Raw genomic sequence first — 14,490 nt, forward strand, 5'->3', positions numbered from 1 at the left:
GCTGCACGGCTACATATATATATATATATATATATATATATATATATATATATATATATATATATATATATATATATATATATATATATATATATATATATACACACACACCTCAGCGCACACAATGGCCGCACTATAATACGTATAGTCGAGATACTTAAGCATAATATATGATATACATAAAGACAATGTTCGAGAAGCGTCGAACTTGAAAGTATAGATTATACATTATGAAGATATATTATACAAAAGTATGTATGTTTTTTGAGATCGACGGGTACAACGAAACTCGCGATTTTATTATTATATGCATTGTGCGACTTTGTGGCCGCGAGTGAGCGACAATTCGTTCAATTTTATTTATAATAACATTTTTGTGCAAATGTCATATTATATACTTTTTTTACTTGATTTTGTCGAGTTGGGTCTTGTTTCGCATTCTACTGTTTATACCTTTGCTTTCACTCACTTCGCGGCTGGATCTAACATATCAGAATTTACCAGAGACAAGCTACAAAAAACGAAACTGCGCATGAGAACAACCTACTGGTTAGGTTTCTCACTTATATTCTCAATATACACACGTAGTGCATCTTGATGCACTATTTGCTAACGTACCACTGTGTACGCATACACATTTACTTAGGCAAGAGACAAGTCGAGATCTGAACTTTCCTGTTGATATATATATATATATATATATATATATATATATATATATATATATATATATATATATATATATATATATATTCTGTGCGAGCGAACGACGATAAACATGTACACGATTTATGAAAGTATAGCCGCGAAAACAATCATATTTTTTCAAAAACAGAGTTTCGCTACAGGTATATGAATTTGAAATAATATTGTTGGGATCGTATTTGAAATTTGTCTGTGTAAGTTGTATAGGTCGTTGAAAGTATAAAATGTTTTTATTTATTCAAAAAGTGTCAGATTATTATAAAAAATAATAACAAAAGAATGTAATTAAGGACTGCTCATTCTATCTCTGTTTAAGAAAAACCGAAGGGAAGAGCCTATAATACAATGAAAGTGTCATGCGTGATCGTAAATATAAAATGTACTGCTTTTTCGATCCACTTTGAAACCAAAAAAAGGTGTAAACTAACAGGGAATATACCTTATACAACTGAAGTCCGCCGATAATTGTATTAAATGTGCTTTAAAAATGCTTAAAGCAGTTTTATTTGGACAAACAACACTGTTTCTCGCCGAATCACGTAACTGCATTAAGTGTTTTGAAACTAAATTTAATATATTTAAAGAAATTCGCTTCGGTGTGATGCATAAACCAATGTACCCTAAATTGTAAGGAAACTACATATAAACTACAAAGTATAAAGCGCAGGCGCACATTAACGTACGAACGCACCAAAACCTGTAAAATGCATAACTAATATACCTAAAATATTGTGAGGGAATCGCGTCGCCCCCTGCAGTTTTCTGCGGTGACGCGGTTTCGAGCGTAAATTTAAAAGAAAGAAAAAAACAAACAAAAAAAAAGAACTATGTGCCGTGTTCAAGTGTAGAGAAACGCGTGTGTTCTACCATATAGCAGGATAAATAAAGCTATAACTGCGTTGGAAGAAAAAAAAACTCCTATCCCACGAAGCCTCAACAGCCTCGAGGCTACGTTGCATACATATCATTCTACGTGGAACAAACTAACTCTAGGTGTGATATATATATTTAAAGAAAAAATACAAAAAATTATATCTATTATATATATATAAATATATATACGTTGAAACATACATTTATCGTTATGTTAAAATATAATCCGTGTTTGTCATTTTTGCAACCTTCCCAATATTTCGTTTTCATTGGCTTCAAATGCGAAACATTAGATAAATAAAATGATAATTTAAAATACCGTTTTACTCTAATAAAAACAATAACCAAATCCGCAAGTCTCAGTCATTCTTGTAATCACGCCAGACATAAATCCTCTTACATCGGTCTCAAAGAATTACAATGAAAACCTGCACTATTAATTATAACAAAGCGCGCGTAAAATAATCATTCAAAAGAAAAAGAGAAGGGGGTAGTCGGTCAGCTGACTGCGCGCGCGCCATATGCGCTCTCATATTATACTCTCTCTCCTTCCCTCTCTCCTCGCAATGTTATACCTATAGTCGGCTCTTCTCTGGCGCGGTTTAGTCGAAGTGTACCCGTCGCTCATCGCGTATGCGCGTAAGTATATAGCTTATCGTTATCGGGCTCTCCTACTCTTCCCTCCCCTTTAGCCGTTGCTCGTTTTGGCGAGGCGCCCGCAGTTGACGAAGACGTCGCACACGTGCTAGTGCAGTTGCTCTCGCAGAGAAGCTTGTGTTTTTTTTCCGTCTCTCGAGCCAGGATGTCGGAGCTCGACCAGTTCTACGAGGTGGTGCTCGAACTCGTCAAGCAAGGCGGCAGCGTGAGTTCCTTTTTTGGTTAATTTTTGGCAGGTCCGGTGAGCGTGAAGTGGGTGTTTGAATTTTTTTTCCTTTTGTTTTTAATAGAAATAGAATTTTGAATTTAGCGAAAATCGACGAGTCTCGAATGGGGAGACATTCATTTTATCAAACTAAAACCAAAGTATCACGATACAAGTATATTTACGATTGCGTATATTGGAAACATTGATAACAATCGAATCCTCACATTTCGCAAAGCGTTCTCCCGCGAATTCGATCCATCTTCGTGCGTTTAGATATTTCGAGGGAAATATCCGAGTAATCGACGAAGCTTTGCAAACTACAGCGCCGAAGGCCAATTTCTAAAAAAAGACAGGTGCTTTGAAATTTCGGCTCGTACCACGCGCTTCCGCCTCGCTGATGTGCTTTGACGGAAACCCAAAGTCGCGAGTTTCAGTTTGAATTTCTAATGGAAAAAATGTTAACGCGCGTCGAAACAAATATTAGTTATATACGCTGCGTGAATTATTCATTTCATGACTATAAAAGATGCAGGAAATAATCGAGGCTGTAGATAACTTTAGTTCCTAGTCATAAACTTTACTCGTTTATAGCGCTTGTTCTAATGGTATTTACACGTCGTTCCTATTTTCGCGACCGCAAACAAAAGTATATAACCTTCACCCGCGAAGTATCTGTTTTCCCTGTAACAAAACACCGATTCACTCGTCGACAGTCGTTCAGCGATAATTCCACCTGTATACCTCGAAGACACCCTCATAAATTCATCCAGACTTTGCAAAGTCCCTCAACAAATTAATCGCTATCTCTCTTGTCATAATAAACGCACCTATATCTCCGCACTCCACAACTGCACAACGTAAATACTCGCGAAGCAACTGTCGTCGCCAACGACACCCCATCGATCGTCTCTGCGTCAATATAATAATCGCGTCCACCCCCGCACAATCGTATACAGACATCATCCGCGTGCTCGTATATCACGGCTTTGAGAAGCGCAAATGAGGCTGATATATTTATGTAACGTGGCCTCGACGACGGCTCTGGCAGAAAGAAAAAGTAGACAGTGCAGCGCGCGGCCGGATTATTAGCGCGGGCTATCGATTTTGCAGCCTCGTGTACGCGTGTCTCTTTGGGCGTTTGTATATGTGCGCCTGTAGCGGTACAGGCGCACGTGTGCGTATGCGTGGAATGTCTATTGGCTGAGTTTTGAGGGGTCTGTGTGGTTCGAATTGGAATTTTTTGATTCGACGGTTGATGAGAATGACAGAGAACAAAGGAGAGTGGGTCGTTGAGAAAATGAGTTTTATATCGGCTGAGCTTTTATTGATTTTAAGTTTGAATTCGCGGAGAGACTAGAAACCGCAATTACTTTAATGAGAGTTGAATTTTAACTTGAATTGATTTGATTGAGATTGTGCTTTCGTTGTGTTAAAGTTGAATCATAATTATTGAAAACTGATATTCATTTTAGTTGGAACAATTTTGCGACAATTTAATGATTGATCGAAAAATGAAAAATGTGCCTTTCCGTAATTTTCAGCTGATCAGAGAAAATATTTCGAGGCAAAAAAACATCCAAGTAAAATCTTGCGATGTTGACCTCGTCACAGAAACAGACCAAATGGTGGAGAAGCTGCTCATGGATGGAATTTCCGCCAAATTTCCGGATCACAAGTACGACTGCATTTAAATTTAAAGCGTAACAGCTTGGAGTATTTTTTTAAAGCCATATAGTCCTATGAAACAAAATTAGGTGTAAATTATTTAACGAATGAGTAGCGCCTAAGCTAATATTCCAGAAGAGTATCTCGTCATGAATCCTTTTGATTGTACAGTTCAGCGCACAAAGCCTCTGATTGAGTAGTAGTATCACCAAAATTCAACTGACAGCGCGAACGCAAGGAATAAAGAGCCGATTATTTGACTGGAAGTCATTACCCGTAAATTAGTTTAATAAGTCAAATGAAAGCTTGCATGTACAAGACCGTCAGCGCGTCGAGTCTTACGGAAAATTCCAATTCGATGAATAAACGGTGTTGTTTTACTTCGTTGATGGTCTTCTGCTTTACTTCAATGGAGTGTACTCCTTTTATATGAGAATTTACATCCCGAAAAAATCACTTTATCAAGTGAAAAAACTGACAGTAGAATGTTTCTGTTTGAAGATTCATCGGCGAGGAGACCACGGCACAAGGTCACAAAGTCGAGCTGACGGATGCTCCTACGTGGATCATCGACCCCGTGGATGGTACCATGAATTTCGTGCACTCGATGCCCCACACTTGCATCTCCATAGCACTTTACGTCAACAAAGTCGCGGAAATTGGCATCGTATACAACCCCGTGATCGAGCAGTTCTTCTCGGCGAGGAGAGGCCAAGGAGCCTTTCTTAATGGAGCATTAATCCACGTTTCCGGAGAGACAGGTATACAGTTGTAATTAGCAATAAAGTTTTGAAGAGAAACGTATTGTTTGGTTACATAGTTTAACTAAGATAAACATGCGTGTCTATGAATGATTGCAGAACTGAACAAAGCTTTGGTAATGATGGAGCTGGGCACAAGCAGAGACCCGGAGAAGATGAGAATCGTCATGGAAAATCTCAAAACAATGACACCTCTAGTGCACGGGTAAATTGTTCTTAAGCTAAACTCTATCTCAAATGAAAAAATTATCTCTTATACCTTACGTCAGCTAGACCCTTTATGACACAGTATAATTTCCTATCTTCGATTTCTTTTTTTAATAGAACGCGAGCGTTAGGCTCATGTGCGCTGAACATGTGCATGGTGGCAATGGGCGCAGCAGACGTCATGTACGAGTTCGGTATTCACGTGTGGGACATCGCTGCCGGTGATCTCATTGTCAGAGAAGCTGGCGGTACCTGCATCGATCCAGCAGGTACATTTGTCATAAATTATCCATATTATAAATGTTTCTTCAAATTGACATGAAACAAATGAAATTAATATCAAATGAAATGAATTTTTAGGTGGTGACTTTGATCCCCTAAGCCGAAGGGCGCTCTGCGCTTCCTCACCCGAACTCGCTCAAAAAGTATCAGGAACCCTTGTACAGTATTATCCCGAGAGGGATTAGATTCGAATTTACGTATAGGTGCAAAGAGTACAATATCTAAAGAGGGAAACTTTAAGCATTCCATAAGAATATTTCATCCGCGGAGCTGGATGAGATTTTATTGTGAAAAATTGATGGATGTTAGTCGCAGAGAAGCAAAAGAGAAACTTATATATATATCGAACCTAACGTTGCCCTCAGCATGAACAAAAACATAACTTCAATGTCGATACTATTTCAGTGAAATGAATTTATTTTTTTGTCTGAAAATTTAATGTAAGTAAATAAATTTAATTTGAAAAAAAAATGTATGCTTATACTTTATTTGGTTGGTCATACTTTTGGACTGATAGGATTGAAAGTATGGCTTGGATTAAGAAAATGTAGTCAAACTTATTTATACAATAACACATTTTATTACCTTTTATCTATAACTGTAGAAAAACTACATCTTCCAATTAAAAACTTACAAAGGACATGTGATTTCTATTCGATTGAAATTTTATTATTCATGAGGATGTTATAGCATAACTCTGATTAAAATACTTGTCCCATTGTTCGTTCAGAGTATCTGAAAACTCACAAATAGGTTCGTTAAGTAAAAGTAAAAATCATTGAAGCCTACAACTCATTGATCTAGTTAGTCACACCTTACCTTGTCTCCATCATATACTTACTAATACTTTTTATACTCGACGATAAGAGCAAATTATTAACCAAGAGGAGCAGTTGTCTTTTTCAGGCAAGTAGTGTCCAATGCAGTTTATTACTCTCATTCCATCTCACCTCATCTGAATCTCTCTCTTTCTTCCATTGTTCCCCCTCCGCTCAGGGAGGGCTACAAGTGAAACATTACCAAATTGCTAATTAGAAAGTTATTCAGTTACTACCAATTATGAGTTTTCTTTTTTAATATTTAACAGACATTCGTATGTTTATTTACTTTACTGCTTTTTCTAATGATAAACGGTAAATTTAAAAAGGAAATTCATGGGCTTTCACGAAATTTATCATGCAAGAAAAGTAAAAACGATAGTTCAAATTTTAAAAGTATTTTTTATAATTTAGTTGAAACGACCGATATGTATGTATATATTTGTTAAATATCGAATGTCAACAATAATGCTCAAATTATGAATTATTTATCAAATATCAAAATTTGCCAATTATTGAGTAATTACGAGTAATAAATATCTCCCAAAAGGCAGTTCCCATGAATACCTTGCAACGGGAGCAGCTAAAGGCCCATGTATAGGTCCAGTTGCGTTTAACCAATGATTCAATTCGTGAAGACCGATCTGAAACATAAGCAGCTTCGTACAATCCAATCATAACTAATTATAAGTAATGAATCCAAAGCAATATATATTATAAATAAAAAATGTCTTAATTTATAGCATAAAGATTACTATAAATTTTTAAGAAAACAGTCAACCATTGTGCGTCAATAACCTTAACTTTATTACATAAAAATAAATTAATAGAGACAATCTCTTCTATAGTGACATTCGTTTGCGTATGTATGAGTTCTTAAAATTCAACACAAAAAAGTGACGATATTGAGAAAATTACCACATAATTGAAATTGAAAAAAAAAACATTGAAAAAAATACGCGCAAGTCAAAAGGCGTGTGTAAAAAAAAAGAAATAAATCTGCTCCGTGTCATCGGCGTCAAAAGTCGTGAAGTATACAGAGTCATAGATAAACTTTTGAGGCCGACGTATTCAATCCAAACACTTTTTTATTTCTTAAAATTAACATGAAGTAACAGAGCGATTCATTCTTCACTTAATATGTTCATTGTATTTCCCATTTTGTTTCTAATTATAATAATAATAATAAGCATATGACTTTATATTCTATCGTTCATTTTGCACTTCTAATCGCTATACAATCTCATTCATTTAGTACATCAAAAACCTGTGTCGCTCAATTTTATATTTTGCAAACTTAAAAACCTTGCCGTCAATTTAATTCGTGTTTTGAGTGAATCGCGAATTCAAGCAACATAAAAGTTATTTATCGTAAAATATCTTACAAGTTGTCTCGATCGCGTTGTCGATACTTTTACGTTGTTTTGATTACAACGTTTGTAGAAATCTACAACGTTTATTAATTCTATACGTCGTTTAATTCGTAAATATATTGTACAATTTTATAAGAAACGTTTTATAAAGTTTAGGAATATGGTCTCAAAAGACATTCTTCAACAATATGGAGCAAAAAAAATAATAGTATACCACTGTCAGATCTTACTAAGACAGTTTTGAAGTTACGAGGGCGAAATCTGATTGATGAATAATTTGTAATGTATAGCATGCAAGTTTGCATAAGTAAATATTGTAGTAATACATGACTATGCAAAACAGCTAAATTTAGCATTGCATAAGTTGGTATTTGGTAACAACATAAATATAAGCACATCTGACATCAACCAAAAATATTGAAAATGCAGTTTAATCCAAATAGAATATAATCCGGACTATTAATCTAAATGCAAATACTTACATAAAACTTCAACAATAATTTTACAGTATCAAGAAATCTACTTTATACGTCACTGAAACTATATGTACAAATAGAAAATAGCGTGACTTACAGTCAAGTACCACGAAAAAAAATCAATAACAATAAACATAAACGCCCTCGCAATTTCATAGCGCGTGTTTGTCTCCTTAAATAAGCTGTCAAAAGTGGCAGTATATATTCTCAAAGTCCCTTCTTTATCAAAGAAAAACGAAAGCAGATTTCGTATCTAACGTGAAAGTGGCAACGTCGATAAAAATGTACAAACTCGATGATGCATTTCTTTTTCTATCTCTTTTTCTCATAAATTCTGTCTGTCTCTGAGTTGACAAGAACGGACGAGGACGTTCTCAGATTTTGGCCACGCGATGGGTTACCTAGATCTTTTCTTGTATAAAAGGGTGGGCCAGCGCGTGATTGACAGTTATCCTCTTTCCGGCATCCAGCATGAGCGTGCGCTCAAGAAGGTCCTTAAGCTGGGCAACTTTGCGAGCCTGCTCTGCAGGCAAACCATGGCCTCCTAATTCAGCACCCAGGTCGCGAGTTGCAGGGAGCGTCGACATTTGGACCACTTTTTCCTGGATAAAGAAATTTATCAATATTAGAAAATTTATCAAATTAATAAACAAATAGCATTAGGAGTGTTTTGATGATCCTGTATGGTCCTAATTGGATATTGAAAATTGAATGTTATTATCGCTATAGTTGTTACTGACTTACGTAAATTTAGAAACACTTACCCTTTCAGTAACTCTATCAACTTCGTGGTACAGGAAATTACAATTGGTATCAAAATGTCGATCTTTGAATTGGCCCTTCCTAATAAGTTTATTCGGCATCTTGCCTTTTAAATCCATGAAAAACTTTAACATTTGGTTATTAGTTTTTCCCGAAAACATGATTTTACCAGTGTAAAGTTCATAAATAGTACAGCCGACAGACCACATGTCGATTCCAAAATCATAAGGTATACCAAGAACTAAAAAATAAAGATGATTAGTAGAGGTTCTTAATTAATCATAAAAAGTTCCAATTAAAATTATTAAAATTTACTCGTGAATGTGTTGTCATGATCAGTCATGTCATCAATATTAACATTACTATCGATTCTCTAACAAACATTGAGATATAAGACATTTGAGAAAATTATGAAATCTAATACTTACTTATTTCAGGCGCTCGATAAAATCTGGAGACGAGATAGGGCGTAATCTCATTTTCATGAGCGAAAGATGCAGAGCCAAAATCGCACAATTTTAGTACCAATTTAGACTCACTGACTAGAATGTTGTCAGGTTTGATATCTGCATGCAGGATGTTTGCTCTCTTAAGAAGCTTGAGAGCTAAGAAAAGCTGTTGCGTGTACGACCTAACAGCTTTTACATGCAAGCCAACATCTTTTCCATATTTCTTCAACACCTTTAAAATAAAATTTTTAATCAATAATTGTTTTTAGCACTTATACATAAAATATTTTTTTATTTTCCATAAGATACTTACTTCTCTCAAATTCATTGACAAAGATTCGAAAACCATACACAAGTGATTTTTGTGAAAGAAATGCCTATATAATCGTAAACAATGAAAACGATCGTCGGCATCTGCGTCATTTAGTTTTCTCAAAATTTCTAATTCTTTAAGACCTGTTCTGTGCCTGTAATACAAGATTTAGTTTGATTTAGTTATTGGTTAAAAAAAAAGAAATTAATTAAATAGTTATAATATGAAACAAAAAACTTACATTATTTCATTGTTCCTAATAATTTTAACAGCTACATCCATGTTACCGCGAACAGTGTCCCTAGCCCGCACAACGTTGCTAAAGACACCTTGTCCTGTATACCCGTAAACAAGGTATCTTGAATCTAGAGTCTCACCAACACGAACTCTGCAATCGAAAATATCATTATAATAAACATAATAGCTAGCACCATTTTATAAATTATTAATGATCAAAAAAACATCCTTACCTGTAATAGCCTTCAGCGTCATCCCAGTTATCGGTTAAACTAGGGTTGTTGTCGGGCCCGCCTTGACGCTTGACTCCATCTACTGTGGGGCTCTAAAAAAATAAAAAATATATAAATAAATAATTTCATATTTTTGAGAGTCAACAAATTATTCAACCTGTTAGAATTTTCCTCATAAATCTTATTTATTATATCAGTGAAAACTTACGTTAAAATCGCCAACAGTATCGACCTCTGCAAACATGTCCCACTCGTTGGATTTTTTTGAATTCGCCTTGTCTTCTTTCTTGTCGTTATTCTTATCGTCCTGCTTGTCGGTACCGCTTTTCTCGTCACCCTTAGATCTTCTCCTTCTTTCAGGCAGCGGTGGCGTATGACTCTCCGAATTCGACTCGTTGTTGTTATTGCTGTTCGAGTGCATCTTGTTAGACAAGTACTCCTGCCTCTCGGATGGCGGGGATCTTGTGGCGTTTACGTCTGACGAAAAGTTTGAGTCTTCATTTGGAGCTCCTAGCCTCTATAAATGGGAAAAAACTCAATCAATTACAGAAACACAATCAAGGAATATATCAAAGAATAGTCTGTACGTTATAAAAAGGCCTTTTGCTTTACGTTTTCGATGTACGTGTTATGAAAAATTAATATTTACCTTTAGGAGCTCCTCTCTTTGTTTTCGACGACGTTCGATGATTGCTTCTTCGTCCTCATCTTCCTTAATGTCAATATCGATCTCGCTTTCACTGGAGCTCTCCAAGTTGTCTATCTTTAGTCCTTCAGACAACGAGTCCTTGAATTTATCCCCGGTTTTCCGTTCTCGGTCAGTTTCCCGGCCATGCCTATCACGATCCCTACGGTTGCGTGACCTCGACCTTCTAAACTCAAAATTATTTACATTGACACGTGAAAAATTTGAAATCAAAAGTTAGATGGATAACATGTTTTGCAACATTAACATTAAATATTTCCATAATTAACTAACCTGCTCCTTCCTAAACTTCTAGACCGTCTTCCGCTTCTGGATCTGTCTCTTCTGTCGTGATTTCTACGTGTATCCAGGCGGTCTCGGCTCCTTTCTCGATGTCGGTCCCTACTGTCTCTGCGATCGCGACTTCGAGGATCGTGGTTAAGATGCCGGTCTCGGCTACTGTCACGCCTCGACGGTCGCAAGTCCTTTGACTTTGAGTCGTGACTTGATCGCACAGCACTTGCGCTGCTTCTCTCCGCGTCGCGTTTCCTTTCTTCCTCTTTACTGTATTAAAAAAAATTTAATGATTTCGTCATAAATGGTTAAGTCAGTGCTAAATGTCCAAATCGAATTTATGTACGATATAACAACATACCTTTTCTCGTGTTCTCTTCTTCGTGATTCTTCTTTTTTTAAAGCTTCTTTACGCCGATCGTCTTCCAATTTTTTCCTAAGAAGTTCCTCTTTTCTCATGTCTTCTTTAGTTTTTTCATAAACTTTCCGATCATTACGACTAGATAACCTATCATCTCTCTTCAGCTCATCTCTACTAGTCCTTGTTTTTTCATCACGTTTTCTTTCCAAATCCCTTCGTCTGTCTGGCTCATCCCGACTTCTTCTCTCACCTCTGCTCATATCTACAACAACACGTCTATCACTTTTAAGCACTTTTCTGTGATCTCTGCTTTCCAAAGCGCTTATACGTCGTTTCTTCAGAGGCTGATCCTCATCTCCACTGTCTTCAACAACAATAACATCTGGCAATCCTTGTTTGTTCTTGCCTGCATTTCTTTCATCCTTTTCAGAGTCATCGGATAAATATTGCACTAAACATGCTTGAAGACGTTCCTTAAAAACACATGTTACTTATAAAATCAAACTCTTAGAAATTAAATTACTCAAGAATGAAAAAGTAGAGCAACACAATATGTACCTTCTGTTTCATTAACTCTTCTAAATCAATGTCGTCCTCGATAATGGTACAGTCGACTTCATCAGAGTCCAAATCAACCATTTTCTCCTCCTCGCTCTCTTCAGTCTCTCCGATTTCCAATACCGAATTGTTGAGTTTGCCATTAATCTCCTTTTCATGGACAATCTGAGTAACAATCTTGTCGATGACAGCTCCATTACCGTTCTCTTCGCTCTTACTTTTCTTGGACTTTTTGTGCTTCTTATGCTTCTTCCTGAAATAGGCACATATTCAGTAACACACTCAAACAATAACCTAATACAGCATAAGCAAAATGAGCCATACCTGTCCTTATCAGACTTGCCATCCAGTTTATCCGCAAGCTTGTCCTTCTTGTGCTTGTGATGCTTGTGTTTCCTCTTCTTCTTTTTGCTGCTGCTCCGCTGCTCCATGGGCACATCGGAGTCAGAGATCTCGCCCGGATCCTTCTTGTCGTCACACTCCAAATCGGAGCTCCTGCAAAAAACGTACCTCTTCAGCTCACTCATTTCTCGAAAATCCTTATACGTTGACTTGCTCGAACTCGACGGGACACTGATAAACAAACGAGCTTGAACGACGTGACTCTTCTCAGTTCTCACTCTCGAATTAGACGAAAGTTCCAATTGCATTCAAAGCTCCGTGCGAGATGCAGCGGCTGCAGCTGCAGTCGAGTGAAGATCGCCACGGTAAACAAACAAATTATCGGACCCAGAAACCACACACGCAGAGATCGATCAGTTTTTTTTTTTCTAAACTAAAGCACGAGAAGCATTTTCACACACAAAAAAAGAGCTTCCTCCTCGGCGCAGACCCGCATCTTTAGCACTGGCGATGAGGGCATCCGGCTGCATGCGAATACTTAAGTCAGGACGGCGGAAAAGCGGGAGAACCTCGGGTAGAGAGCATAGCAAAGGTTGCAAAGCATTCGGAGCACCTAGGCATTCGCGTCCGATACTTCTTATTATTCCTCCAAGTTAATAAATGGCGACTTACCCCATGTTTTTGGTAAACTCTGGCGGAAAACTTATTCGGATCACCCACGCAACACACGACGGTATAACTATAGAGTACGCGTACGATACGAGTATCGGCTACACGAATATACGATAAGCGTGTGTGAGACGCGCGAGCATCGAGCTCGTACAACACTATATAGATTATAGACTAACGGCTTCGTTCGCTCGCAAGGTACGCGATGTAGACTAGTGACGTAGCGCCGCCAACGGCACTGCTAGAAGTAGGTGTCAAGAGTGGGAGGTAAAGACAATAATCCGCCGCTCTTATTGGCCGTTGATGAGAGATAAGGTATAGGTACGGCAGCGGTACGTGATACCGTCACGATCCTGCCGGATTAATTTAGAAGCTGATGTACAGTGATCGAGTACCCGTGTATTAGTATATCTATATATATAATATATCTAAGACGACATCCGTCCTCAACTCCTCGCAGGCCTCAGGCCTCAGCCGGCTCAGCCTCAGCTTGCGAGCTTTGCCACATGTGTAAGTAAAATATGAATCCAAAGTGAAGAGTTAATATGATTCGAATATCCCACGACATCCTCTATTTTAAGGAATACATGAAATTTACTAGTATATTTTCGAAAAAAATGTTTCGCTGTGTTAAAAAATGATTATTTATGCAAACATTGCAATACCTATCTATAAAGTGGATTACAATATTCATAATAATGAATTTTTTTATGCTTTATAGATTTGATTTAAATTTCGCGGTCTTTTTAATCTGTCATTCTTAATTAATAATTATATAATAGGAATGTTGACATAATGCAAGCTCAGTCTTGGTTCCCAGCCTATATATATATATATATATATATATATATATATATATATATATATATATATATATATATATATACAGGGTGGGCCGTTTTAAACAAACCAGTCTCTATTAACTCCTAGATTAAGCCATGAACAGAAAAATTGTTCAGATGAAAGTTGTCCAGAATCAAGGGGGACATCTTTTTGTGCAATTAGTTTTGACCTTGAACTCAAATTTCAAGGTCATTTGAAGGTCAATTTTTTTTTTAAATAGGAACCCCTATTTTTGACAGGAAATTTTATTTACGTCCGAAACGGTATTTCAAAATTTTTTTCATGACCTTCACAAGGTCATTTCAAAGTCAAATGTTAAGAAATACTGTAATTGCTATTTAATCGCATTTCCTGATAGAATAATCGTAGTTAATGTACTTTTATGATGAATATTCAAACCCAATGTGACAATGACCATGAAAATATTTACCTTGAAAACAAAATAATTCCCTAATTTCAGCGCTACCCAGGAACAACGACGTGGACGTATTAGGATTATGTTCCCTTTGGGGTGCTTTTTTAACGTGAGTCCCCTTGCCTCTCACTAGGATGCTTGTTTAACATTCGTTAACAAATTTTTAGTGGTCAAAAGTAAATTTTGAAGTAAACATGATAATTTTACATATCTGAGTTCTTAATGGGTGTGGGAAATGGAACGTTAAAAATCAATGTTGTCAATTCACTCACGGTCGAAGCAGAGTCAAGTAAAAGTTTAACGT

General features: G+C 36.7%; 2 protein-coding genes across 7 annotated transcripts; one reads left to right on the top strand and one right to left on the bottom strand.

Annotated features, from left to right (window-relative positions):
* Positions 1 to 2,173: 2,173 nt before the first annotated feature.
* Positions 2,174 to 5,829, top strand: LOC100114763 (inositol monophosphatase 1). Its single transcript, XM_001599376.6, has 6 exons — positions 2,174 to 2,440; positions 3,985 to 4,118; positions 4,610 to 4,869; positions 4,969 to 5,074; positions 5,194 to 5,345; positions 5,437 to 5,829. Exons 1-6 carry the CDS (start codon positions 2,381 to 2,383, stop codon positions 5,541 to 5,543), a joined length of 819 nt encoding a protein of 272 aa, XP_001599426.1. The 5' UTR covers positions 2,174 to 2,380; the 3' UTR covers positions 5,544 to 5,829.
* An 86-nt stretch (positions 5,830 to 5,915) lies between these two features.
* LOC100114798 (serine/threonine-protein kinase prp4) lies at positions 5,916 to 13,140 on the bottom strand. 6 transcript variants are annotated; one of them, XR_004345334.1, is made up of 15 exons: positions 12,721 to 12,924; positions 12,242 to 12,412; positions 11,918 to 12,170; positions 11,360 to 11,832; positions 10,999 to 11,268; positions 10,669 to 10,891; positions 10,228 to 10,536; positions 10,020 to 10,111; positions 9,791 to 9,937; positions 9,550 to 9,703; positions 9,216 to 9,468; positions 8,790 to 9,028; positions 8,427 to 8,627; positions 6,744 to 6,820; positions 5,916 to 6,360 (listed from the first exon to the last, which is right to left on the bottom strand). XR_004345334.1 is itself a non-coding variant. In XM_008208804.4 (14 exons), exons 1-13 carry the CDS (start codon positions 12,934 to 12,936, stop codon positions 8,427 to 8,429), a joined length of 2,790 nt encoding a protein of 929 aa, XP_008207026.2. In that variant the 5' UTR covers positions 12,937 to 13,140; the 3' UTR covers positions 6,801 to 6,820. The 6 variants fall into 6 exon arrangements, 3 of the variants coding, with proteins under 3 accessions (XP_008207026.2, XP_032458184.1, XP_032458183.1); XR_004345335.1 differs by having other exon boundaries at positions 6,704 to 6,820; XM_008208804.4 differs by lacking the exons at positions 5,916 to 6,360; positions 12,721 to 12,924 and adding an exon at positions 12,932 to 13,140 and having other exon boundaries at positions 6,801 to 6,820.
* Between the last annotated feature and the right edge of the window lie 1,350 nt (positions 13,141 to 14,490).

This window comes from Nasonia vitripennis, chromosome 1, assembly GCF_009193385.2.
Source record: "Nasonia vitripennis strain AsymCx chromosome 1, Nvit_psr_1.1, whole genome shotgun sequence".
NCBI classification, from domain to species: Eukaryota; Metazoa; Arthropoda; class Insecta; order Hymenoptera; family Pteromalidae; genus Nasonia; species Nasonia vitripennis.